The following is a 26,035-nucleotide window of genomic DNA, read 5'->3' on the forward strand; positions in this document are numbered from 1 at the left end:
TACACCTTCCCAATCCATGTGTCTGTATTTGCATATTAACAGTATGCACATATTTGTATGTTTTGTTCTAATTGGCAACACAGTTATGGTATTAACATGAATATGAGGTGTGTCACTCTGCCATAAATGTCTCCTTCCTGTTCGAGACACAGACAGCCAGTGTAAGCACGGTGTGCTCTGGTGGGCGAGTTCACCTTTGCAACAGTAGCTCTTCATTGATTCCTCTGACAGTCGCACAGGTGTTGGCGATGGAAGATCAGCCTCTGCACTCAGAGAGCGCAAAGACAGCCGGGCGTTCATGCTGACTAGTGTGTTATTTATTCATTAACAGGCGGTTTGCTCCTCAGCTCTGCCTCAGAGGACCATTTTCACCTGTTTCACCTCCTGAGGTTTGAGACAGCGCTGCATTTGGTATCAGATCTGTCTCGGGTGTGCAGGATCACACAAATGCACACACACACACACACACACACACACACACACACACACACACACACACACACACACACACACACACACACACACACACACACACACACACACACACACACACACACACAGTAGCATCCACCTCACCCCCTCGCCGAGTATGAATGAGTGAGACTGTGTGGACAGTGAAAGCCGGAGGAAGAATGAAGGGTGGAGTCGGAAGGCTCCGGGGACCGTGGCAAGAAGGATCCTATATTGATTGGTTTAGTAAGAGAATCCTCTGGCGTTTAGTGGTGCTGCTTAATAAGAGTGGCTTGTGGAAAGACAGATCACTTTAGCTGAACTCCACTCCAGAGGCTGCCTTCGGCTTTAAGAAATGGTTCATAGCAAAATCCAAATGTAAACAAGAGGGGACTAATCCGTTTAGAATATGGTATTTGGCAAGTTTCAAGATTTGGAAATATCTCTTTACACAAGGATACATTGGCTTGACAGTTATACCGCTCAGGTTTCCGAAAGCAAAATAAAGGTAATTTGTTGCAACGCAAAATGTTTAGCACACTATCACAGATGTGTGATCCTCCCATATCGAAACCTAAGCCGTCAAAACTTTGCATGTACCTATCACATATAGCACACAGCCAGATCACACAAAATGAATCTTGCAGCGGGTCTGTGTGCTTGTCGCACTGTGGATGTTGTGGTTTTTTGCCTTGGCACAGTGTTTTTTTACAAAACGTATCTGTCTGTCTTGGTGGTTAGTCAAGAGCAATGGCTTCAGAGAAACTCTGCGCTATTTTAGGAGGCAGCAGATAGTGTTAAGCGAGGAAGTGAAGTGACACAACTGGGGTTGAGTTTTCTCGGTGCCTGAAAACCTTGAAAATATCTTTATTTAGTACTTCGCTCCCCCGACACCTTGCAGAGTGCACCTAGCTACCATCAGATAATGGGTAGCTATGGAAGCAAGCAGCACATCAGAGTCTGAAGATACACAACCACATTATTCTTTTACTTTTTATTCTAAAGTGACATATTTAATCAGGAGGACTGTTATCTCTATACCTAGGTAATTTTAATTATCGTCTTACTGGCGCAAAAAATATATTTTTGTCATGATTTTGACATTTAAATGCATGGATTATTAAATTTGAAGAGTGTTACCAACTAATATAACTTTGAAGAATGTGGAACGTGTGATACTTGGTGTGTATTTTATTGAGTGAAGGGCTGGGACTATTTTGGGCTGTTTTTGATGATTTAATTTTATTATTTATGAATTCACCTCCACATGAAAGAGAACAGAGGTCCCAAGTGGTCTCTTTCTTTTTCTCTCTCACACACTTGGCTTCTCTTTTATGTGTGCAAACACACACACACACACAAACAAACACACACAAACACACACACACACACACACACACACACACACACAATCCACATTTATTTAGCCATTTGTTACCATTTTCGTAAATACACGTCATCATTTTAAGCACTTTTTGTATTTTATTTGATGGGATCTGTACACCTCCTCCCTCTCTCTGTCACAATTGAACCGATGCAGTAAGTTCCAATGTAATCTGACACATTTGTGTGTGTATGTGCAGCTCATTGTGTTTGCATGGGCCAGCACTTGTTTAATGAAAGCACCTGCTGTGTTTGTCCCCTTCATTCACCCATCGGATCGATAGCAAGCTGGGTCTGTCAGCGTGGTGGCTGTCATCGAATCTCTGCTAACCCAATTAGCCAAACCGTGCACTAACCCAATTAGCTGAACCCCTGCACTATATTAACCTGATTCACACCAACCACACACATCTCACTGGCATCAAACATGCAAGGCCAGCAGGTCAAACACTAAGCAAAATCACTACTGATATGATTTGCTCCTTCCATACTGAGCAGCAAGGCCTGTAAAATATTAATGCAATGTGAATTGTTGTCCCTTTTATGTTTTCCTCAATGAACTCAAAACACTGTTGAGAAAAGTCACATTACTAATATAACCACATGTTTAGCACAACTGACTGTAACAAAGCATTATATGCAGATTATGACTTTATTGACAGACTATATTAAGTGATCTCATGAAAATGAATGTGTTGTAAGATAAGGCCAAGTACCTAATAGCATAGTAATAGTATTTCAAGTAGAGTTAAAAAAATTAGCCGATCAACTGAAAATGAATCAGCAACTATTTTGATAATCAAATAATTGTTTTATTAATTCTTCAAGCAAAATTGTCAAACATTTGTTGGTTCTAGCTTCTCAGAAGTGAGGATTCAATGTTTTTCTTTGTTGAACACAGTTCTTTCTTTCTAACTGGAATATATTTGGGTTTTAGACTGTTGGTCGGGCAAAACAAGACATTTGAAGATGTCAACTTGGGCTGTGGAAAACTATAATGGGCATTTTTCTGACATGTTTTATCAAGACAATTATCGGCTAAAATGAATCAATAATGAAAATAATTGGTAGTTGCAGCCCTAAATCCAAGTATATACAGTAGCCATGCATGTATGGTACATGGATGTATAGTGACTTTAATGTAAGATAATTCATATGAACAGCTGGATGCTAATATTAGCTTGTACATTACCTGACCAAAAGAAGCAGCATGATTTAGAATTTTATTCAGCTGGTTGTTTCCACTGTGGCTTCACTGAAAACACTAAGGAGTTTATCTTCCACTCACGCTTTACTTTTGTAACAACAATGGTAAAACAATGCATCCTTTCCCTGCTTGGTAGCTACGTTTTTAACCGGGCTGTTAGTATTGTCAATCAGACATAGTGAGCTATAACAAACTACCCAGAGCAATGAGACTGAATAGCATCACATTGACTGTAAGTCCAACCACAGTAAATATGCCATTCATAACATTTAACATCACTTAAAGCGTAACTCTCGCCAAAATGCAACCTAGGGTCTTTTTGTGAATATACCTGAGTCAAACATTCATTTAAAAGCATATTTAGGACGGAAGCGCCACTTTTAAAGCGTTGAGAACATTGTTTGTGTACCCAGAGTTTACTAAAAAAGGTTTTGAACAACTCACCGTAGCTCTTGTTGTTTCCGGCCACTACCACCTCGGCAGTCAAAACGAGTCGATATCAAAACAAGTAGCCACAGATTTAGTATATCCCTTGTGCACCGGTGTAGTTAAGGTGTAGAGCCCCTGGTGATACTTCGAGCAAAGTTTCATGTTGTGTCGAGCCTTCTTAGTGTTTTAAAAATAGCTATTTTGAGGCTAGCATAAAAGTGCCCCTACCACTCCCATTCAAAAGTCCATTTGACCGAAAAACGAGAATACGGTAAATCTTAAAAGTGGCTCTTCCATCCTAAATATGCTTTTAAACGAAAGTTTGACTCGGGTACATTCACAAAAAGATCCTAGGTTGCATTTTGGCGAGAGTTACGCTTTAACCAGAAAAATAACAATAAATGGTGATATTCTAACTAATATGATTAAGTTATGGCTTTCAGTTCAGCAGCAGGCATTTCAGCTGGATCACATGAGTCATCTTTGACTTTTCTACAGTGTCAGAGCGAGGTTGTGAGTAGTGTAATAGATGAGCAGGCGTAGTAACTCGGCAGGAGCTGTGCTAGAGTGGAGGTGTAAGGTAGGTGGCCTTGGACAAGAAGTGCAAAGAAAGGCAGCATGACTCACTTAGAGAGGATGCATACTCCATTGAGAAGCAACCCACAGAGTTCTCTCCTCTGTCTCCTCTCCATCTGTGGTGCTGTGTAGGATAATCAGAGACAGAGAGGGATAGAAAGGAAGAGTGATGGCAAACATGCATGTAGGTTACCATTTGAGAATACACCTGGGGTAATGGTTTTTCCATAAGCTGCCATTGTTGAGGCCGACCCGGCTTTTAAGACTGAATCAAATCGATGGCTTCTCCGTCTGAGGCTGGGAGGAGCAGGGCAGCCTCTCTCTGTCTGCACAGCCACGATAACACTGTTCAATGGGCACTAACAACCTTTCAAATGGAAATGGAATATCCAGTGAAAATTAGACACAGTCATCCGGATGCTACTTAGTACTAGGCAGTGAATGGGAGATGGTAGCGTGACGGTTGAGGGGTGTGTCGCGCTTTGGCTTTGTTGTGCCAGAGCTTTGCTTTTACAGAGCAAATGAGGTGCATGTTGTGCTTTTTTTTTAGGGTTTTCAAAAAAGTGTACACACCCATACACACACCCACAGGAACTATGTTGCATATTGAGGCATGTAAGGTTGGATGCAAGCTTGCAAGTGCAGAGAGTGACTCACCCAAAACCGTGGGGGCGTCTGCTACAGACAGTATGCTAACTTACAGTATACACTCATCACAGTGCCAGTTCCATTTTCCTGTGTCTTCCCCTCTCTCTCCACATCTCTTCCCGCCTCTCTCTCTCTCTCTCTCTCTCTCCATCTCTCATTAGCTTGCTTGCAAACACACACATGCACACCCACACAAACTCTGGCTAAGGGTGAGGATTCATAAATTGCTGACATAGAAAGCTAATGCTGTGATCAGATTGAGTACTGGCTCAGTCCCGTAAAAACCCCTGGGGAATGGTTTAAAATAAATCTCATAGATTCTGCCTCCCCTAAAGATTAAAGTGGAGGGAAGTGCGTGTAAATGTGTGTGTGTGTGTGTGTGTGTGTGTGTGTGTGTGTGTGTGTGTGTGTGTGTGTGTGTGTGTGTGTGTGTGTGTGTGTGTGTGTGTGTGTGTGTGTGTGTGTGTGTGTGTGTGTGTGTGTGTGTGTGTGTGTGTGTGTATATGATCTGTCAAAATGAGACAGCTAAGATTGTCTGTGTGTGTCTATGTGTTGCTGCGAATTTACAGCATGTACATACAGTCTACAGTATGTGTCTGAGTGAGAGTTACAGACTGTAAAGCTGATGAAAAGAGCCACTGGGCAGGTGCGCTCTGGTAAATGGTTGCATGAAAGTGTCGACATGTGTAACTGCTCCAATTGGCTCCCCGGAGTCGTCCTCAGGGAAATAAGGGCAGCAGCACAAGCAGAGATAGGCTGCCACTGACAAAGAGTTATGTGTCTGTCCTATATGTGCACATTTTCACTTGTTTAAAGTAAAATGATTGATGTCAGAAGATGCAACAAATGTGCAAAATGTGCACATTTAGAAAAAATATACAGATAATATTTAATGGTTGTGTGTGAGTTTGCGTGCATATGTCTGTGAATGTACATGTAACTATGTTTAAATGTCTCCTGTCTAATAGTTTGTTTGTGAAGATTTGTCTTAGTGTGTGTAATGTACAGTGCATGTACTGTACATGTACAGTGTGCACATATGTGGACATGTCTTTTAGGCTATGTGTGTGCAGTGTGTTTGTTCAGGACTTCCCAGGACTCCATATGGTGTCAGGGGTGATAAATGTGCTCTAGGGGCAGCACTCAGCAGCTGTTTGTGGACTCACGGCAGCACACAGTGAACCCCGGCCACGACACTCTACTGTGTAGAGGTCTGTGGCTAAGTGGGCATCTACCCACAAACCCAACACGTACCGTACAACGCACCCACTGTGTTGCGGGTTTAAATCCACCCAGGTCACCAGCTCATTTGCATATCATGCCTATTCTCTCTCCTCTCCTTTATGCCTTGTCTTTCTGTACTTATTGTTAAAACAGTGACACAAAAAACAATGTGTGATATCATATGTGTGAGAAATATATTAACAGGCTCAAAATGTTTTGCTTAAGTTTCAGACCACAGGCGCAAGACTGCACAAGTTGCTTAAAAACCCTCTGGTGCAGAAAGGTTGAACCCAACGGTAGCTGAGTTTCAGTTTTGCTGGTAATTCAAAAAGTATTTTTCTTTGTTACCATTTATTGAGCTAGAGAGGATTGGAAGGTGCACAGTTGGCTTAGAGAGAAGATAAGGGAACTAATTCCTTCCCTCTTCTCCTTCTGCTCTTTGATCCCCACCTCCCGCTTCATATCTCTTTGATTGCCATGTTTATGACAGCTCCTTTTTCCTTTTCTCCTCTTGCCTCTTTCCTCTCTTACTGTGTGGTGTGGCATGTCAGCAGTTCATCTTCTGTTGGAGGTCTCTCGCACACATGCGCACACACACTCAAATGCGCGCATAGACATACACGCGTGGAACACACACACTGAGCAAGACGCACCCACCTCCTTGCTTTATAGAGGTAAAGTGAGTGCACCAGCATCCGCGATAAATAATTGAGTTATCTGGCTCCGCGCAGAAATAGCAATCTCCCCACACAAGTGTGAAAACATCACTTGCCACCCGAGACCTGGGAACTGGCGCTGCCATGTGGGTCTACGTGTGTGTGTGTGTGTGTGTGTGTGTGTGTGTGTGTGTGTGTGTGTGTGTGTGTGTGTGTGTGTGTGTGTGTGTGTGTGTGTGTGTGTGTGTGTGTGTGTGTGTGTGTGTGTGTGTGTGTGTGTGTGTTTGCAATTATGCTTTTCTGACTTTTGTGTTTCTATTTTATAAGACGGGGTGTAACACTGAAGTCATCAGATGTTGCACTGAGTTTGTGGATCGAAGCCATAAACTAAAAACTTAACAAGGACATGATGCAAAAATACCCTTGGAAACTGAAAAATCTAAATGTATCTTTTTATCCATATTTTTTTATCTATATTTGTGAATTAGAAATAAGGGGACATAAACTGAATCACTCTGTCTCATCTTTTTTCCATTTAAGTTATGATTGTGATCTCTGATGACTGACATGATTTGTGGAAGCATGTGACTCACAAAAAAAAAAAAAAAACAAAGCCCGAAGCATAGAAAATGCTGTATTGAGTTAGTCTATTAGGTATAGATGTACAATCAAATGCAGTCCGACACAATATGCCTGTAATATGTCCTACCTTTGTGAATCTTATAATGTACTTTTTGACAGTGCTGGAGAAGTGTTGATTAAATGCTGTGATCATTGTCAGGCCATATACTGGAGGATGCTGTATTGCATTACTGAAAGGTGTTTCCAAAATTGTGTCCATCCCCATTTACATATAATTACATTTTGCGAGTGTACAGAGGAAACAGATCAGTGTTTATGTACTTTTACAGAATATTAAGATGTAAAAGAAAAAAAAATCTTCTTTAGTGCAAATTGACAATTATTCTGCAAATGTGTAGCAGATCTTTAAAATTAAATAGTTTAAAATGAATTGTCGATGCTAGGGGTGAGACCTATTTTTACTTACCCGTTTGATTGTGATGCCAGCACCTTGGGAGATTATCATAGCTGCTTAAATCATCATAACTAGTGTTATTGGTGGAGCTTAGGCATTCTGTCTGTCTCCGTCAAGACTGACCTGATGTAAATCAGCTACGAGGCCTGGCATATACTCTCCATGTGAGCGACTCCCAGGAGCCCTCTGAAGCAATCTGAATGGTGACATGACAAAGCTGAGGGAGCAGAATCACAGCAAACTGACAAATAAGGCCAAATCTGACAGCCGAATCCTCACAGCAGCTCCACAGTTTTACAGATCCTTCAGCAGAAGAGCGCGAGCCAACGCCCTTCACAGCAGCACCATTCATTAATTCTATTTCATAACACTACAGTAGAAATGATCACGTAGCACCAAGGCTGTGTGAAATAATGAAGCCACGTCAGATATGATAAAGATAGATATTATTGTACGGTATTAGTGTAAAGGTTAAATAGTGAGGTTAGTGGCTTTCCACAGCCAAATGTAGCCTGTTAGTCCTATATGTAGTGCAGTAAGGTGGGCTTGGTGGTAAACGCAACCAGCTGTTAGGTCTGAAAGATCAGAGCTCTGTTATGGGGATACGGCGGCAGATTAAACGGCAATCCTACTGATCCAGCCCACACACACACACGCACAAACACACATGCACCCGCACAAACACACACGCACTCGCGCATGCACGCACTCACGCACACACACACACACGCAAACACGCACACACACACACACACACACACACACACACACACACACACACACACACACACACACACACCCATCATGGTGAAGAGGCGCTGCTATGAGTGTCCACTAAAGAGATCTGGTCTGTACGTATGACAGCCTGCTGCCATAATAGGTAACAAACCTGGAAAGAGGGCAAAGATGAGACGAAGGCTGAATGTGTGGGGTTAAATCTGGGGCAGGCTGTCCCAGGATGGACAGCTTCAACAGCTGTCAGGGAGGATGTCGTTGACTGAGAGGGATGCTGGTATGATCCGGACATTATCAAGACAGTTGAGGTAGTAAAAGATGATGACAGCGGGAGCTATGAAAAAAAATGGAAGTTCCTGGTGCCACCAGTGCAGTTATGAAAGTGTATGCATAACGTTTGACAGCGTGCTTGCACTGACATTTATACTGCAGCTGCAGCATGTGATTTAGCAACAGTGTGCAGGTTGGTTTCAGGCTAAATGAAGTGAGTTCCAGACCCGAGGTCTCTGTGTCTTCAACAGGGTTAGGAGTCTTTAGCGTAGAAATCGTCATTAATCTGCTCTGCGCTGTCAAGTCAAGCCGAGCTGAGAATATCAAAACATATAGGAAGGAAATCTCCCTGGATCATTAGAAATCCTGTTTGGATGTTTCACTACATTGCAGCTAAGAGATTGAGCCATTCCTGCTCCTGCTTCTCCTGCGTCTGTCTTGCTCATTCTTTTGTTCTGGTGCTTTCCTCTCCTCCTCTCTCCTTTTCTGTCTCTCTTTTACTGACATTCTCGCAGTGACTTCTTTCTCTCTAGTCCGCCTGTCTCTCTCTCGCTTCTCCTCTTTTTGGTGCTAGCTGGGGGATTGGGAGGGTTCCTCCAAATTGGCACACAGATGAATAATGCATCTAAAGCAAAAGCAGAGAGCTGGGGTTGGATATATCTGTCTGTCAGACTCTTTCTCTGTATTACAGTTATGTAGGCTGATACTTCAGAGGAGAAAAAAAGATGTTCGTCGCTCTTTACCCAGCTTCTCATTTACTTTTCCTTCTGTCATTAACTCTTTTATTGTCAGTTAATGTGTGCATGCATGACCACAGAGCACTGTGGGTATCATGCAACTTGCATACTGATCCATGCTGTGAAAGATTCTTGGATTTTAGAAGTTTTTTCGACAAGGCTGCTAGCTGTTTTTGCTACGACACACATACATAATGAATGTGTGAGATTTTGATTTCATTTGATTCTCTGTCGCTGTATGCATTAGTTTGTGTGTGTGTGTGTGTCTCTGTGTGTGTGTGTGTGTGTAATTCTTGCTATTCCCAGACTGCAGTGTTAAAAAGCATACTGCACTCGTGAGCATAAGCTCACAGTAGCACCATCATTAAAGTAATGAGAAGGAAGTTAGCACTGTAGTCAACCATAAACAGAGAGAGAGAGAGAGAGAAAGAGAGACAGAGAGAGAGAGAGAGAGAGAGAGAGACAGAGAGACAGCGAGAGAGAGAGATCCCCAATCCCATAAGAATAAATCTTAAATCCTGAATGTTGCTTCTGACTTATTCTGGTTAATTAAGTTGAGTCAAGTGAGAGGAAAATGGGGTCTCTCCTTGCCTGAGTCTGTAGGATCAGCACTATACTGTATTTGCAGCTTATGAAGTCTCTCACTGGAACTGTCCTCTGTGCACTCAGAAAGCACAATTAGAACAAACTGTATCCAGTCTATTCCTCCTATTGTTATTAGCTTGAGCTGCACAGCCTCTTTACACATGGAAACTCTCACACAAACTTCCCTTAGGTTTTAAATCTACATACACACCAATAGTAAATGGTCCCATTCAGCATTGTGTTTCAGGGTATGTGCGCTAACAGAGTTTACTTAGCCTATCGCACTTTATCATTTATCCCCCATTTATAGTAGATGTTATTTGCTTTGCACATCCTGCACTCAGCAGTTAAAACACACACAAACACACACACACACACACACACACACACAACGCACTTGAAACCCGAAAATCAGAGAAACAAAGAAATCTGTCGAGCAACCTTTGGAATTTTCTTTGTTGTTTTATGGTGGAAAGATTTCGCCATGCGACACAGGATGAGGCAAACAAGTGAAATGTCAAAATCCTGTGTAACTCTAAAAATAAAACAACACAAGGGTTGCCATTTGAGCACATCATAGCCACACGACCGGGTGTGGAACAGATCAAACAAACACTTGTTTATACCCAACAGCAACTGGAGTGGAGCTGCCAACTGTCCTCTGCTGAGAATAGAAGAGAGTGGATTTTACAAATGTTTATGTATTTAACATTTTGAGATTATAAATCTTTTTTTGCTCTCCCCATCGTCATGAAGGATATAAATGTGGCAGACGAACAAGAGTCTTTGCATGAGCAAAAATAGCATCACAATCACATAGCGCGTCCAAGTGCAGTCATATATAATATACAGCATATAATTTATTCATATGCAAATTACATAATACATTTTGAGGATGTAGTACAGATGAAAGTTGTGTGATATATTTTGATAAGAAAATTTGAAAAGGGTCACAAATATATAGTTTTTTTCTAAAGCTCAATAATTTCCTAATACAGGGCACTATAGTGTTTAGCAAATGTTACTCAGAGTAAATTGCAGATTTTGTATTTTCAACTAAGGATTAAAGCCCTGGTAGGCACTTTATTTTTGGCATCATTGTGCAAAAATTCTATAATAATGTTTCAGCATATTGTAATTCAAATGGTCTGAGAGAAAACTAGACTTCTACACATCATTTTGGCTCTGTATTCAGATATATTCAGAAAATCTAGCCGTCACAGGAGACTTTGTTCAATCACAGGTCATTTCAGAGAGCGTGCGTTTCTACTGGCTATTCTACATGCATTGCATTGCTGTCTGAATTAAAGTTTATTGAACAACAATGAGGTCTATGGAAGAGAGGAACATCAGGCTTTGGTCTTTTAACGTGATTTATAGTATAATAACACCAACCTTATCCTTAAAACAGAAGCCATGATCACCTTTAACGTGTTAGAGATAACCTGTTTATATTACTTAACTTGTTCTGTACTTCTAACTTGTTTTAGAGATAACCTAGTCTATATCCACGACATTCCACTTCCGGTATTGCTCCGGTGCCGACAGAAATTCTGCCGGATGTCCTTCTTTTCAGCCCGAATGTTCGTTACTTTCCGCTTTCTTTATGTTGGCATTCTAAATTCCTGTGGATTCATGAGGACTACGGTTAACTGCTCCTCAGATTTCTGCAGGGTAAATTGCTCTATGGTGTTATAAGCCCCCACCGTCGACTTCAAGACAGCGCTTCAACTGTCAACTTCAAGGCACCTAACCCTAACCCTTGCCTAACCCTAGTGCCTTCCATGCAGCGCTGCCTGGAAGACGACGTTGGGGGCTTAAAACACCAAACACCGGGTAAATCCAGACAGCTTTCTAGACTATCCGTCCACTCAACAACTTTTGAACGTACACATGTTCCACTAAAACAAGCTCCTTTCCGGTCAGTGTAATGCTTATCACTTCAATTTTCTAAGCACAAACGGACATTTGGAAAAACAGAAAAATTGGTTCAAATATTCAATTTTTTCGCCTTGACAAATTAAATTTTTTTTCCCGTTTTCTGTTTTTATTCAGAGGATCAGAAATTTAGAAAATTACAAAATTGCATCTGGGCTCCAATTATTCATTACTGCAATGATATTCTCCCCCTCGTTCCACCTAGTTACCAACGATTGGTTGGCTGTTATCGTGGGTGTGTCTGGATGTGTTTATAGTTATCGTGGGTGTGTCTGGATGTGTTTAGGCGGGCATTCAAGAAGACTCGGGACAGTCACGTCGACGCTGGGTAATTTCAAGAATATAATTCGGAATCTTGTTGAGAATTTAGGTTATACTTGCGGGCAAGTGCAAAACTTCTTACAGACGAACATTGGACTGAACAGGGGGGCAAGCATCTCGTCATTATACAAGTTTTGCACAGAGCGCAACATACACAGGCTTAATTATGCAAGACTAGGAAGGGAAGGGTTAATTCTAGAGTTAATTATCCCATAAAATCACTCTTATCAGAGATGGCAAATGAAGACCTGATTGACATGGAGGATCAATGTACTAAATATAGATATAGACACTAGGCGATCTTGATTCAAGTCTGTGCTGGATATTGACAAGCGTTTCACCTCTCGGTGAACGCTGAATGTTTTGGATAGTCATTTATTCTGTACATCAATAGAAATATCATTGCAGTATTGAATAATTGGAGCCCAGACGCAATTTTGTAATTTTCTAAATTTCTGATCCTCTGAATAAAAAGAGAAAATTTGTCAAGGCGGAAAAAAAGAAAAATTGGATATTTGAACTTTTTCCAAATGTCCGTTTGTGCTTAGAAAATTGAACTGATAAGCGTTACACTGCCCCTTTCCGAGGCTATTTTGCAGCGGCACCGTGGCTCTGTTCAGTGCTTAACTCTCAGTTCTTTTAAATCTAAGCTAAAGACCTATCTTTTTGATGTTGCTTTTCTTTAAATAATCTATTAACTTTAATTTCTTATACTGCACTGTAACTTTTATTCTTATACTGCACTATCAATTTTATTCTTGTCTTTTAATGTTTTTAATTTGTTTATTAATGTTTTTAAATTGTTTTTAACTGCTCTTTAATGTTTTATGTAAAGCACTTTGAATTGCCCTGTTGCTGAAATGTGCTATACAAATAAAGCTGCCTTGCCTTGCCTTGCCTTAGCGCTGCCCAAGATGATTGTGATTGGTTTACAGACATGCCAATAAACCAGAGCACGTTTTTCTCCCATGCTGTGTGGATAGCAATGCGAGACTGAAGATAAACCTACACTTGCCACTTCATACTCATTAAGAGAAGGAGCTCTGAGCAGACTCCAAATCATATTTGTTTTTGCTTATGAGATTAGTATGCTAGTCCAGGACAAATAGTTCAGCAGGTTATGTTCACTGGATCTGTTATGTGACCGCTTGTGACAGGTCACTTTGGGATAGGCTCTAAATTGCAAACTGAATTTCCAAGTGCCGGTACAAGGTCTTAGTCCTCAGTGGGGGTGTGTGTGAGGCTTAAAGATAAGCATTGCAGCTGATGGCAGAGGGTTAAGCCCCCCCCTTCCACTGTCTCTCTGCTTCCCTCTCTCTCCCTTTTTTCTTCTCTGTCTCCCCATCACTCCATGTTGTTATGCACAGTGCAGTGGTGTCCCCCAGGGCTGGAGATTACCATGGACATGATGTGATTTCTTGTCTTCTCTCAGATGATATGTGCTGTAGTCTGGGCTTCTGATGAACTTGCCTCACAATGTATGGAAGACACACACACAGATTATGTGTGCGTGGATGCTTGATCTTCAGATAGCGTGATAGATTGATTTGGAGGTGGGGCATATAGAGGGCAAGCTGCTTTACAGGTTGATATCCAGTTGCAGGTCAGTGCTGATGCTGAAGGATCGTTAGCCTGTGTGACGGATGTCTTAGGTAAAGCCTATGGAGTGGCATTTGCTAAGTTAATTGAATTCCTATATTGAGCAAGTGCTTTACACTTCACCTCCTACACACACACACACACACAAACACACACACACCTACATATCTCGGAGGGTTACTCCATTTTTGCCCTAGATAATAATCACTTAGTTGGATTTGGCCTAATGTGATGACAGAGACTGAAAGCTGCGCTCAGGAGCATGACGGGAACATATCAGCCTTGTGAATCTCTAGCTACAATTAGGAAAATTGCATGGATGCTGGCTTTGTTAATCCAATGTGGAGAGGAAAAATAGGCTTTTTGGGGAAGTCTTTATGTGATAAGTGCAGGGAGCTTTGGGTGGGAGATACAAGGGACAGTGACCAGCTAAGTGTGAATTGAAAGAAGTTTGCTGTTTTCTGAGATGAGGAGATGCACAAGGCCATATGGGGTATTTAACTGGTGTAGTATCATGCATATGTTTAGGTAAAATGTCAGCCTAAAATCTGAAACTAAAAAGTCTCAGCATGTGCGTGCCAAATGAAGACCTCTGCTTTAGTGACACCTGTAAACGCTCATCAGTCATGTGATGTGACCACACAAGAGCTTAATTTAATTTTATGGAAATTCTACAGAACACTTTTAAAACATATTTACTCACTTACCCCAAGGTGCTACGTAACCATGATGCAGATAGTTTCGTTTTTATGTGTTGAGGTTTTAAGATATCCATCTCTGAAAATTCTGCGACTAATGCAAAGAACATGAATGGAAGTTCATGCCCAAGCTTGTGACGAACAACAGCATGTCTTTCTAGAAACAAAGTACTCAATGTCAACAGTTTTAGCTGGACTTTTTCTTAGTTTGAAAGTAGTAGTAGTTAGTATTAATGACTTTTGTCATTCCTTTTGTTATGGTCTTACTTTGATTTGGGAAATAATCACAATGTAAGCTTTGGAACTATAGTTCCCATAATAAGGGGGCTTTGGGGGATGTAAACAGCAGTAAAATGTTGCCATGGAGTTAAAATGTATGTATACCCAAATTAGCAATGAGCAGATCCTGTTTGCAATGTACCCATGGATGTACAGACAGTTATTACTGGATTATTTAGATACCGAAGAAAAATGAAAAAGCATGATGACTGACAGGCAAGTTCAGGTTTTCAGACAACAGTTGTCATTTTTTTCTATGATTTCTAGGCAGACGTATGAACTTTTACGCTTGATGGACAATGGGGATAATGCAATACTTGGAAAGTGTAAGTCATACTGAATCAAAAAATATATGTATCATTCAACTTGTACTGTATGATGTATGTTTGTGAGTCTGCATATTTCTTATTACACTTTGCTGTTACATGTTATTTAAGGGAATATCATAACAGTGGTCAAGCAATCAACTCCTTTTTTATAAGATAATTTTTTTGGGCATTTTAGGCCTTTATTCGGTAGGACAGCTTAGACATGAAAGGGGAGAGAGAGAGGAAATGACATGCAGCAAAGGGCCCCAGGTCGGAACTGAACCCGTGGCTACTGCAGCGAGGACTGAGCCTATGTATATGGGCGCGCGCTCTACCAGGTGAGCTACCCAGGCGCCCTCACTGAGGAATTTAAGCTTATTGAAATGTTTCCCTCTTTCAGTCAATCTGGATGAGGGCATCGATCATCAATACTTATGTTTTTAACTTCCATATTATGCTTTAGGGTGGTAACAAACATGCATTTGGGTATTCTGAAAATTCTCTTTCAGCAGCTGCACACATTTCTTTAATTTTAGATGACTGTAGGGAATTACCTGAGAAATGCTGAGGTTAACCTTAATATACTTTGTACTTTGTATACACTCTGCCTCCCAAAAGCTGCCTAGTTTATGCTTTCTCCAGCATTTGGCTCTGTTGTTATTCAAGTCAGTTCTATTCAGTTGTTCTGCTCCTTCAGTAAAAGCTGTCCAACACACAAAGCTGGACCAACATCTCTTGACTAAAGAAAGCATTAATAATTTATAACAACTCATGATTTAATTCAAAATGTATCTGTAAATGTCATCTCTGAGATGTAACTGAAATCAGGTTATTTTTAAATCTAAAAGAAAGAAAGCCATTTTTAAGATATTTCATAGTCAAAGGCATTGCTTATAAACCAGCCTCTTGGTGATGAATCACTAATTTGAATATCTAATTAAACAGATAACAGCAAAAACACTGTAAAATGCTTTCATTCGCACAAGAAAACGAGCATTATGTTATCAGGGTCTGTAGAAAAATGGTACTAGAACATGTAATGAGGTCTGACAGAGTTGTGAATGATAGATCCTGAGAGAAACTGTTATGGGCAAAAAACATTTGAATGAAATGTGATCTGTTTAAGCCGAGAGCTGGAAATTAGGGATATAAACCTCTGTCTCAAAAACAGTTTTTAGGGCACATGAAATTTGAGCTGATTTTCTTTTCAACAATCTATTTTAAGCGTAAGTGGGAGTAGAAACTAGTACAATTAGCTTTTGTTGAGTAGATATTGCATAATAAAGAGGCTGCAGAGTCTGTTAGTCCCTCCGAGGGTTAAGCAGTTCGTTGGTTTGACATTTCATTGCAAAGTGATTGTGAAATCCAAAAGATTTGCAACACAACAGTGTAGCGTTTTATGCCGGTTTGTAGGGGTGTTTTGTTCTGTGGTGTGTGTGTGTGCGCCCGTGTGTGTGATCTCAGAGACACAGAGGAAACCTTCCACCCTGTGGTTGCGCTGCACCGCTGCATCCTGCTTGCTGCTCTGCCAGTTCTGCTGCTTGCATCCGCCCCTCAACGCGTCTTCCCAGCTCTCAGTTTGACCTCATTATCGCCATCATTACCATCGGCATTAGTAGCTGCACCCTTTATCATCTGACATCTTTATTATAAACATCACCAGCAGCAGCAGCAGCAGCAGGCATCAACAGGGCTATCACCATTACCGTCATCATTCTCAATATGCTGTTATTATCATAGTCATCATTTTTACTCATAATGTTCTGAAACGAAGATGGATGCTGGAATCAACATTCTTGCACCCTAACTGTGTGTCGTTGTCGAACGTGCTGCAGGGGCGTTGTGCGTCGTGCACAAACTGCCTCTCCTCCTCCAGAGTCTTGTTCGCCACTTGTGAGCTTCACATACTGTTAAGTATGCTGCGAGACATGTGCTCCCATCCTGCATTGTGTGTGCTGGCGGTTCAGAAAGCCTTGTATGTGTTTCTCCTCTGAATATTTCAGAAGGGGACTGACAAAATGCAGGCAGAAACAGACCGCTGATGACCTCCTTCTCATCGCCGCTTCCTCCCCAGCCCCCTTTTTTTCTGTCCCCCCCTCCTCTCCCTGTGCTCATCACACAGCCTCTCAAGCTTCCCCGCTATTTCTCTCACTGTCTTCAGCGTCTTCGTCTCATCACTCTCTTTTCTCTCTTCCCTCCCCCACGGTTAATCACACCCTCCCCTCCTCGTTCCTCCTTCAGTATTTTAGTGTGCTCCCCTTTTTCTCTCTTTCCCTGATTTTTTTGCATCTTCTCCCCACCTGTCTGTCCTTTCATCTCACATATGTGCTGTGTCTCATCACCTCTCTCTCCTACCCTTCCCTTACATTCACCCTCTCCATCTCGTTTTATTTCTCTCTCCACGGCGTTGCACTCTGTCTGCCTGCCTGCCTGTCTGTCTAAGGCCTCTGCTCTGCTAATTCATTCGCTGTGCATCGCCTAACATATCTGCAGGGTCAGGCAGACAGACAGAGAGAGAGGAGAGGAAGGTAGAGGGACCAAGAAAAGAGGACATGGAAGAAGAAAAAAAGATGCAGTTTTATCTCCAAGAAACAGAAAGCTAGAGCCAGATCCTGTGGTGTCTCTGTCTCACTCTGCCATTGTCTGTTTTTATAAAGGAATGTACAGCGTATGCAAGTGTATACATGTGTGTGTTGGCCTCTGGGAAATGTGCAGAGCAGTGAGTGCAGGTATTGACAACTGTTCTTAATTCCAATTGTCTTGTGCCTATAAGTCAGTAATTGTGAACATATTTGTACCTTAACCTAAACATATTGTTTGTTCAAGTGAGATTTTGGAGGCTATACTTCAGGAGCCGGTTGTACCAGTTCTTTGTAAATTTAAACTTAGCCTACTTATAACTTAGATGTTTACGCATACATTTAAACAGGTTGCACGACACATACTAGTTCTTATGTAGAGATTAGATATGTGAATGCCAGGTGTAACCCCAGCTAATTGAGCTAACTGACAAAACTAACATTAGCTTGCTAATATACAAATTTAAAGAAAGTGTTTAATAATGAATATTAGATAAAAAAAAAAAATTAGGAAAAATATTGGTAAAATGTGTTTAAAATGATGTGTTAACATTAAAAAGAAGATTTTAGATTGCATTTCACAAAATCAACACAGTATAATTCCATTTATAAAACATTATGCCAGTAGTGTTAGCCTAACTGACTAAATAGTCTCAGTCAGGTTAGCATAATCAGATATTTCCCACTAATTCTAAACTGCATGTACACTGCTGACTCTGAAACTCGTGTTTATCCATGTATGCATATATACATATACAGTGCCTTGCGAAAGTATTCGGCCCCCTTGAACATTTCGACCTTTTGCCACATTTCAGGCCTCAAACATAAAGATATAAAACTGTAATTTTTTGTGAAGAATCAACAACAAGTGGGTCCCAATTATGAAGTGGAACGAAATTCATTGGCTATTTCAAACTTTTTTAACAAATAAAAAACTGAAAAAGTGGGCGTGCAAAATTATTCAGTTTTTTTTTTTTTGCCACTAATTTTTTTTTTTTTTTTATTCAATTTTACCTAAATGATAATGATGATAAATAGAATCCAGCTGTGTGTAATCAAGTCTCCGTTATAAATGCACCTGCTCTGTGATAGTCTCAGAGGTCCGTGTAAAGCGCAGAGAGCATCATGAAGAACAAGGAACACACCAGGCAGGTCCGAGATACTGTTGTGGAGAAGTTTAAAGCCGGATTTGGATACAAAAAGATTTCCCAAGCTTTAAACATCCCAAGGAGCACTGTGCAAGCGATAATATTGAAATGGAAGGAGTATCAGACCACTACAAATCTACGAAGACCCGGCCGTCCCTCTAAACTTTCAGCTCATACAATGAGAAGACTGATCAGAGATGCAGCCAAGAGGCCCATGATCACTCTGGATGAACTGCAGAGATCTACAGCTGAGGTGGGAGACTCTGTCCATAGGACAACAATCAGTCGTATACTGCACAAATCTGGCCTTTATGGAAGAGTGGCAAGAAGAAAGCCATTTCTTAAAGATATCCATAAAAATGTCGTTTAAAGTTTGCCAAAAGCCACCTGGGGAACACACCAAACATGTGGAAGAAGGTGCTGTGGTCAGATGAAACCAAAATCGAACTTTTTGGCAACAATGCAAAACGTTATGTTTGGCGTAAAAGCAACACAGCTCATCACCCTGAACACACCATCCCCACTGTCAAACATGGTGGTGGCAGCATCATGGTTTGGGCCTGCTTTTCTTCAGCAGGGACAGGGAAGATGGTTAAAATTGATGGGAAGATGGATGGAGCCAAATACAGGACCATTCTGGAAGAAAACCTGATGGAGTCTGCAAAAGGACCTGAGACTGGGACTGAGATTTGTCTTCCAACAAGACAATGATCCAAAACATAAAGCAAAATCTACAATGGAATGGTTCACAAATAAACATATCCAGGTGTTAGAATGGCCAAGTCAAAATCCAGACCTGAATCCAATCGAGAATCTGTGGAAAGAACTGAAAACTGCTGTTCACAAACGCGCTCTCCATCCAACCTCACTGAGCTCGAGCTGTTTTGCAAGGAGGAATGGGCAAAAATGTCAGTCTCTCGATGTGCAAAACTGATAGAGACATACCCCAAAGCGACTTACAGCTGTAATCGCGAGTAAAAGGATGGCGCTACAAAGTATTAACTTAAGGGGGCTGAATAATTTTGCACGCCCAATATTTCAGTTTTTTATTTGTTTAAAAGGTTTGAAATATCCAATAAATTCCGTTCCACTTCATGATTGTGTCCCACTTGTTGTTGATTCTTCACAAAAAATTACAGTTTTATATCTTTATGTTTGAGGCCTGAAATGTGGCAAAAGGTCGAAAAGTTCAAGGGGGCCGAATACTTTCGCAAGGCACTGTAACAAAGCGATACCTACATCTACAAGGATTTGTAGTTAAGTTTAATATGTTGTTTGGCCTAAAACTTTTATTTTTGTAGTTATGTTACAGCTTGTGGTGTAACCAAATTCAAAAATCCCTAGTTTAAGACCTGGTAATAGTTATTAAGAACTTTTAAAAAAACAATACGTCACACACAAACCTAGTAATACATTTATGACTAGCCAATCCTGAACTTCTTTATCAGGGCTAGGCAGAGGTGGACAAAGTATTGAAATCCTTTACTTAAAATAAGCAATACTACAATGTATAAATAGTCCACTAAAAGTAAAATTCCTGCCATCAGATATTTTATTTACAGAGGTATTTTCGGTAAAATAAAGTACAACTCCTCATTGTAAATAATAATTGCTTCCTGTGAGAAGTGATGTTGTTAGTTGTACCTACATTATAAAAGGGGTGAAATACACTAATTTGGTTTCTTTCTGACATGAGAAAACTGTAACTTAAACGAAGGTGATAACACATTGGCCTTTTTACATTTCTGTTCATGTACAGATACAAAAACACAATGACACTTTAGAGGTGTTGGTAGGTGTATTTCTTTTGCTTTTTTCAGAGCCAGGCTAGCTATTTCCCCCTGGCCCCTTCTTTATGCAAAGCTAGACTAAACACGTCTACTTTACTCACAGACATGAAGTTGGTATATTGGACTTCTCATGTCACTTTCAGATAGAAAGCACATTTCCCAAAACTATTCCTTTAAAACTCTAACAACACATAGTATTCTCTGAGAACAACAAATCTGTCTAAACTAATCCAATAATGTAGGAACAGCATGCAATTCTCATCAGATATAATTGTGTCTGACATGAATTAAATGTGTGTGTGTGTGTGTGTGTGTGTGTGTGTGTGTGTGTGTGTGTGTGTGTGTGTGTGTGTGTGTGTGTGTGCGCGTGTGTGGAGTGGAGTGGGTGGTTGTGGATGGTTTATTTGCCCCTGTGTGTCAGAGAGGTAGAAGTATTAGGGGTATAAGAGAGGTGAAAGTGTTTTCTCGTTTGCAGTACAACACTCACTACAACATGTTTACTACTGTTTATTAGAAATGAAAATCTTGTTGTGAGTGTTTCAGTCACTGTTGATTGGAGAGAAAAAAAAGAAATCCTTCTGCCAGGAATTGAAGTGTAGCAGCATTGGCTCCGGTCCTTTCGACAGTGAGACACTACTCTGGGGAGCTCAGCTGGTTTTTCCTGTTAAACCAACACAAGAATCTCTTTGGCTAGTCAAATGAATGTTACGGTATCATTTGATCTTTTTTTAACAACAAAAAGAAAGAGGGTGATGAAACCTATTTTGGCATGCTCATACTGGCTGCCTTGTAAGGTGTTCTATTTTCTGTGCATTATTCTCCTCGTGAGTCAAAAATAGAAACTGATATGTCAGAAAGAGACAGTGACAAAAAGCCAGAGGCAAACCAAACACACACACACACACACACACACACACACACACTTTTTATCGCCTCACTTTCTGCAGCATTTCTTCAGTTTGTTCTTATCTCTCATGTCACTCATATGTTGCATCTTTTTTCTTTTCTTTCTTCCTCCACCCGTATCTCTGCAGGTTTTCCTGAGCAGACGGAGTTTGAGCTCGAGTGGCAGTGAGTGAGTAAGCAAGAGGGAGTAGGTGTCATGGATGATGAAAACACAAATGCCGTGGACCCGACCTACCAAAACTTGCTGCTCCTGGGAGCCATCGCAGCGGCATCCGCTTTTGTGGTCACCATCCTTATTGTTCTTGTCTGTGTTGGTTGTCAAAGGTAAGGGGAGGGTGACATGACTTGAAATGTGAAAAAAGGAAAGGGCAGACTGAAAAAAAAAAAGGAAAGAGAACAGCCAGAGTTTTATCATCTCTGCTGCCAGCTTTCTGTGCCCTCCCAGATCACTCTCATCATCCACTCCTTCTTTTATGTGCCTCTACTTCTTATGAACTCTTCTCCTCCCTTCTTTCTCTTCCCTCCATCCGTCCTCTCCGTCTCTTTTATCCCCTACTCTGAGCAGCGTGGCAGTAATGAATGTTAATGGCTGCGAGTGTCAGATCAGATGAAATGATGTTTACAGGACACTGAGGAGACAGGCTAGAGTCAGAGCAGCCTCACATCACCCCTCTTTTAAGCAGACTCCTCAGCAGGCAAAAGCAATGGAACACCCCGCGGTTTAAAGCAATGGAACACCCCGCGGTTTAAAGAGGATCAGACTCTGACCCAGGCAAGAGTAATGGAACAGCCTATGGTTGTTGTTTTTTTTTCAGAACCCTCTGGGACCAATCAGAGGCTGCACTGTGTCTTTGTTGCCATGGGATACACAGATAAAGATCTAGAGAAATGTCGGACTAGCTCATGTCATAGAAGTAAAACCACACTATTGTTAAGATCTAAAGAATGAAATATAACCCCCCCGATGGATGACAGTAATGTTGAGGGGCAGAGTGTTCACCAGTTCAAATTCACTTTGTCATATACAAATGGGAAGAGATACCTTCTACTATTTATTTCATGCTATTTGTTTTAAAATACCCCTCAGGATTCCAGTAGATATCTTGTAAGATCCTAGTCTAAAACAAAAATCATTGTGGCCATTCTTTATACATCTTTATGCCGTCATGTCATTTTTACCTTAACCCCCCCTCATGTGTCGTGTTATTATGAACATCTCCAAGGGGAGCTCTCTTTGCCTTCTCATGGTCCCCTTGGGGTATGATGGCCATATGTTTGTGCGAATAGGATTGAGTTCCGGCTCACTAGAGGAGACAATAGCTAGCTCCAGTGACATGGATCTGACACGACTGACCGTGGTACTTTTTATGTTCAGTTATATTTTAAGCAACTTGTATAATTAGACGATTTTTGTATGATTCCTGCCCCTGTTTGCAAACCAGTAATGCTATTTTTATGCAGCAGTAAGATCTCACAGTATATATGTGATGCAGATCCTCAATCTCCAAAGTGAGAGAAAGTGGATGGGGAGGAAAAAACAGTTGACACATTCACACCTGCACCCAGGAGCTTTTATCTTCATCTCATCACTCTCTCACCATATCAACAGTTTCCTGTAGCTACAGCCACCTCCAGGGTGTTAAACTACTCTAGATGCATTTGTTGCTCAATACTAATACCAGAGGATAGTAAAGAGAATTACCACAAAGGAAACTACAAAATAACAATTGTACGTTTGCTTGGGATCGTTGTGAAAAAAAAAGAAACACAAACGTTTCTCAGTGAAGGACATCCTCCGCTTTGGCAAAATCCTGAGTCACGCTCCACTCACTGTTTGACTGGGCTCTTGCTATTAACCAAGGACGTTTATGCCCTAACCAGAGTTGGATGCTGATAGTATCTATCTGCTCTGAGTGTGTGTATGCTCTTTCTCTGTCCACCGGCTCCTGTTGACCTTCCTCACTCTGATGTTGTGTCAGAAAAAGCAAGAGCAAGCACCCCCCAGCCGGAGAGAAAGGGACATCTGTAAATATGGTGAGACATGCTTTCATTTTACTCCTTCCTTTTCTTGCCCCCCCCCCCCATCGCCTTCTGCACTATTCCTATTCCATGTATCCTTTCTCCCTGAATAGCTGGTAGTATATGCAGGTGCACATACATGCGTTTGGATGTTTTATTCCTTGTATCACCATGTTCATATGTGTGTGTTACAGCAGGGTACCCTTCGACACCCAAAACTGAACTCCATGAGCAAATCTGACACCAGGCTGCATGAGATCAATCGCTTTCCCTGCAATGGAAACTGTAAGTGATGAGTGACAGTTTGTATGTGACAATTTATTATATACAACACTGAGCTGTTTTCAGTCCTGCCACGTCCAACGCTTTCCTTCTCCCCCTCCTCCTCCTTCTCCTCCTCCTCCTCCTCCTCCTCCACCTCCACCTCCTCCTCCTCTCCTGTGAGCAGCTGTTAGCAAGAGCCGTCCAGCCAGTATGGACCTCCTGCTCCTCCACAGCCGGCGCTCTCAGACGGACCTGAGGCCCTCCCATGGGCGCCAGCTTCCACAGATCCCCACCAGTCCCCAGGGATCTGGCCAGGGGGGAGGAGTGGAGACAGGAGGGGATGGGGTAGGAGGAGCAGGAGGAGGGGGGGGAGGAGGAGGAGGAGGAGGAGGAGGAGGAGGGGGGGAGGCTAGAGACCACACCTACACCGAGGTGGGCATACGGAACAATCCCACCCCCACCCATTGCCTGGATGACGGCCTTTATGAAAGCGTAGGTGTCCGGGAAGGTGACGCGGGCCCCAAGGTCCCCTCGGCCCCGCCACCAACATCAAACAACACTCCAGCTACAGTCAGAGCTGCACAAAGTCCCCCAGTTCCAGCCAACGGAGCTCGCAATGGGAATGGGCATGTGAATGTACGTACATACACACAGATTCCACACTGTAATCCTATATTATGTTTTGAATGTGCTATGCGGTTGTTACTTCACAAGTCTTACTAACCTGTGTTGCCTGCAAAGGGAGGGAAAATAATAGCAGCAATATTTTAGACCTTAGTGTGACAGCTATAACAGTTATTTCTTTGTTTGCCTGTAGATGGCATGCATCATCAGCTTGTGTATGTGGGTCTAAAGTGCTGGAGCTGCAGCTGTTAGGGTGCTTTGCATTATGACAATAATTTGTTGGCAATTGACATTTCTGGTGTGTGTGTGTGTGTGTGTGTGTGTATTTCTTTGTCTTTTTTTCTCACAGGGTGGCAGAGGGAACGGCAGAGGGAATGGCGCCATTAACGGACCGATGACAGGGAGAGGTAATGGTGCGAGTGGGGTCAATAGGTCACCTCTGTCTTCTGTCAACTCCTTGGCCATTCAAGATCCAACTGCAGCTGAGTACGCTTCCATACGGAAGTTCAGAAAGGTAACAATATACATACATTTCTATCAAATATTCTTGTTGATTAGTAGTTTGGTTTGATGTAAATTTTACTAATTTTCTTGCTAACCCAGACTTGGATCAACTCATAGACTCCTTAAGTGTGTTGTAGGGCTGTACACTGCAATAATACTGTAGCATTTCCAACAAGATGTCCAATGTGTGCTAATACAAAAACAGAGATGTCGCTGTACTTTACAGGTATGCTCGTCAAACAAAGAATGACGGCTAACATCACCTGATGTTTTGTCATTCCTGAAAGTTGTGTGATTAGATTTGATGGGATGTATTCAGCAGGTGTGCTGGCATAAAAGATTAATTTATACGTTTAACTCTCTCTCTCTGTTATGTAACGTATCTATGGCTACGAAAGTAGGTGTTTGTGTGATGATGATCAGTCTGACAAAAAGCAACAAGTATTGCAACATCATTTTTTAGTAGTAGATGCTGGCAGCAAGAGGCCTCACAAGGAAATAACTTGGCAATATACCTTTAGAAGAATTGTCAAAGCTAGAATAATGTGTACAGTATTAGAGAAGGTCAATATTTTATAACTTTAAATCGAGTAGTTTACTGTTTACAAAACCTTCAGAGGAATTAAAAAAAAAGAAACTATGAGCTTCTCTGGCTCTGAACAAAGAAAAATAATAAAACTGCATCATAATATACAGCGCTTCATATTTGCTTATGAGTGAAATATTTCAAAGAATACCAAGTCAGCTAATCTCAAATTATAATGTCCTTTTAATAGGTTTAATATACTTATATGTAGCCTACTCTGACAAATTCAAATAAACGGTGGACTATGTGGATTTTTTGCTGTGTTCTTTGACTGAAAGTGATGTTTTCACTGGACTCAATACCTCAAGGTCGACAAGACAAACAGGAAGGAAAATAATGGGGGCGACAGCCAGTCAGACAGTCAATCGAGCGTGAGTGATTCACCCTCTACAGCTCCTCCTCCACTACATCGCAGTCAGGAGTTTCTGCGCAAAGGACTGGAGCCGTTTCACCTGCACTCCTTCCCAAAGGTACAGGAATCATTGGATCAATATGCTCTGTCTCAAGCTTAATGCATTGTATCACCCAACCAGACA

At 41.5% G+C, this 26,035-nt stretch overlaps 1 protein-coding gene across 4 annotated transcripts in view; it reads left to right on the plus strand.

Moving 5' to 3' along the window:
- The window catches only part of LOC120559485 (WAS/WASL-interacting protein family member 1), a 45,028-nt gene that overhangs the window by 7,098 nt on the left and 11,895 nt on the right, over positions 1–26,035 (plus strand). For 2 of the 4 annotated variants that reach the window (XM_039801198.1, XM_039801195.1), the window contains exons 2-7: positions 21,631–21,826; positions 23,482–23,536; positions 23,716–23,806; positions 23,970–24,421; positions 24,759–24,923; positions 25,808–25,969. In XM_039801198.1, coding sequence (XP_039657132.1) covers positions 21,699–21,826; positions 23,482–23,536; positions 23,716–23,806; positions 23,970–24,421; positions 24,759–24,923; positions 25,808–25,969 — 1,053 coding nt within the window. In that variant the 5' untranslated portion in view covers positions 21,631–21,698. Of the gene's footprint in view, positions 1–6,142; positions 6,237–21,630; positions 21,827–23,481; positions 23,537–23,715; positions 23,807–23,969; positions 24,422–24,758; positions 24,924–25,807; positions 25,970–26,035 lie in introns of all 4 variants that reach the window. The other 2 variants (XM_039801196.1, XM_039801197.1) reach the window with 2 other exon arrangements.

This window comes from Perca fluviatilis, chromosome 5 (assembly GCF_010015445.1).
Source record: "Perca fluviatilis chromosome 5, GENO_Pfluv_1.0, whole genome shotgun sequence".
Taxonomy (NCBI): domain Eukaryota; kingdom Metazoa; phylum Chordata; class Actinopteri; order Perciformes; family Percidae; genus Perca; species Perca fluviatilis.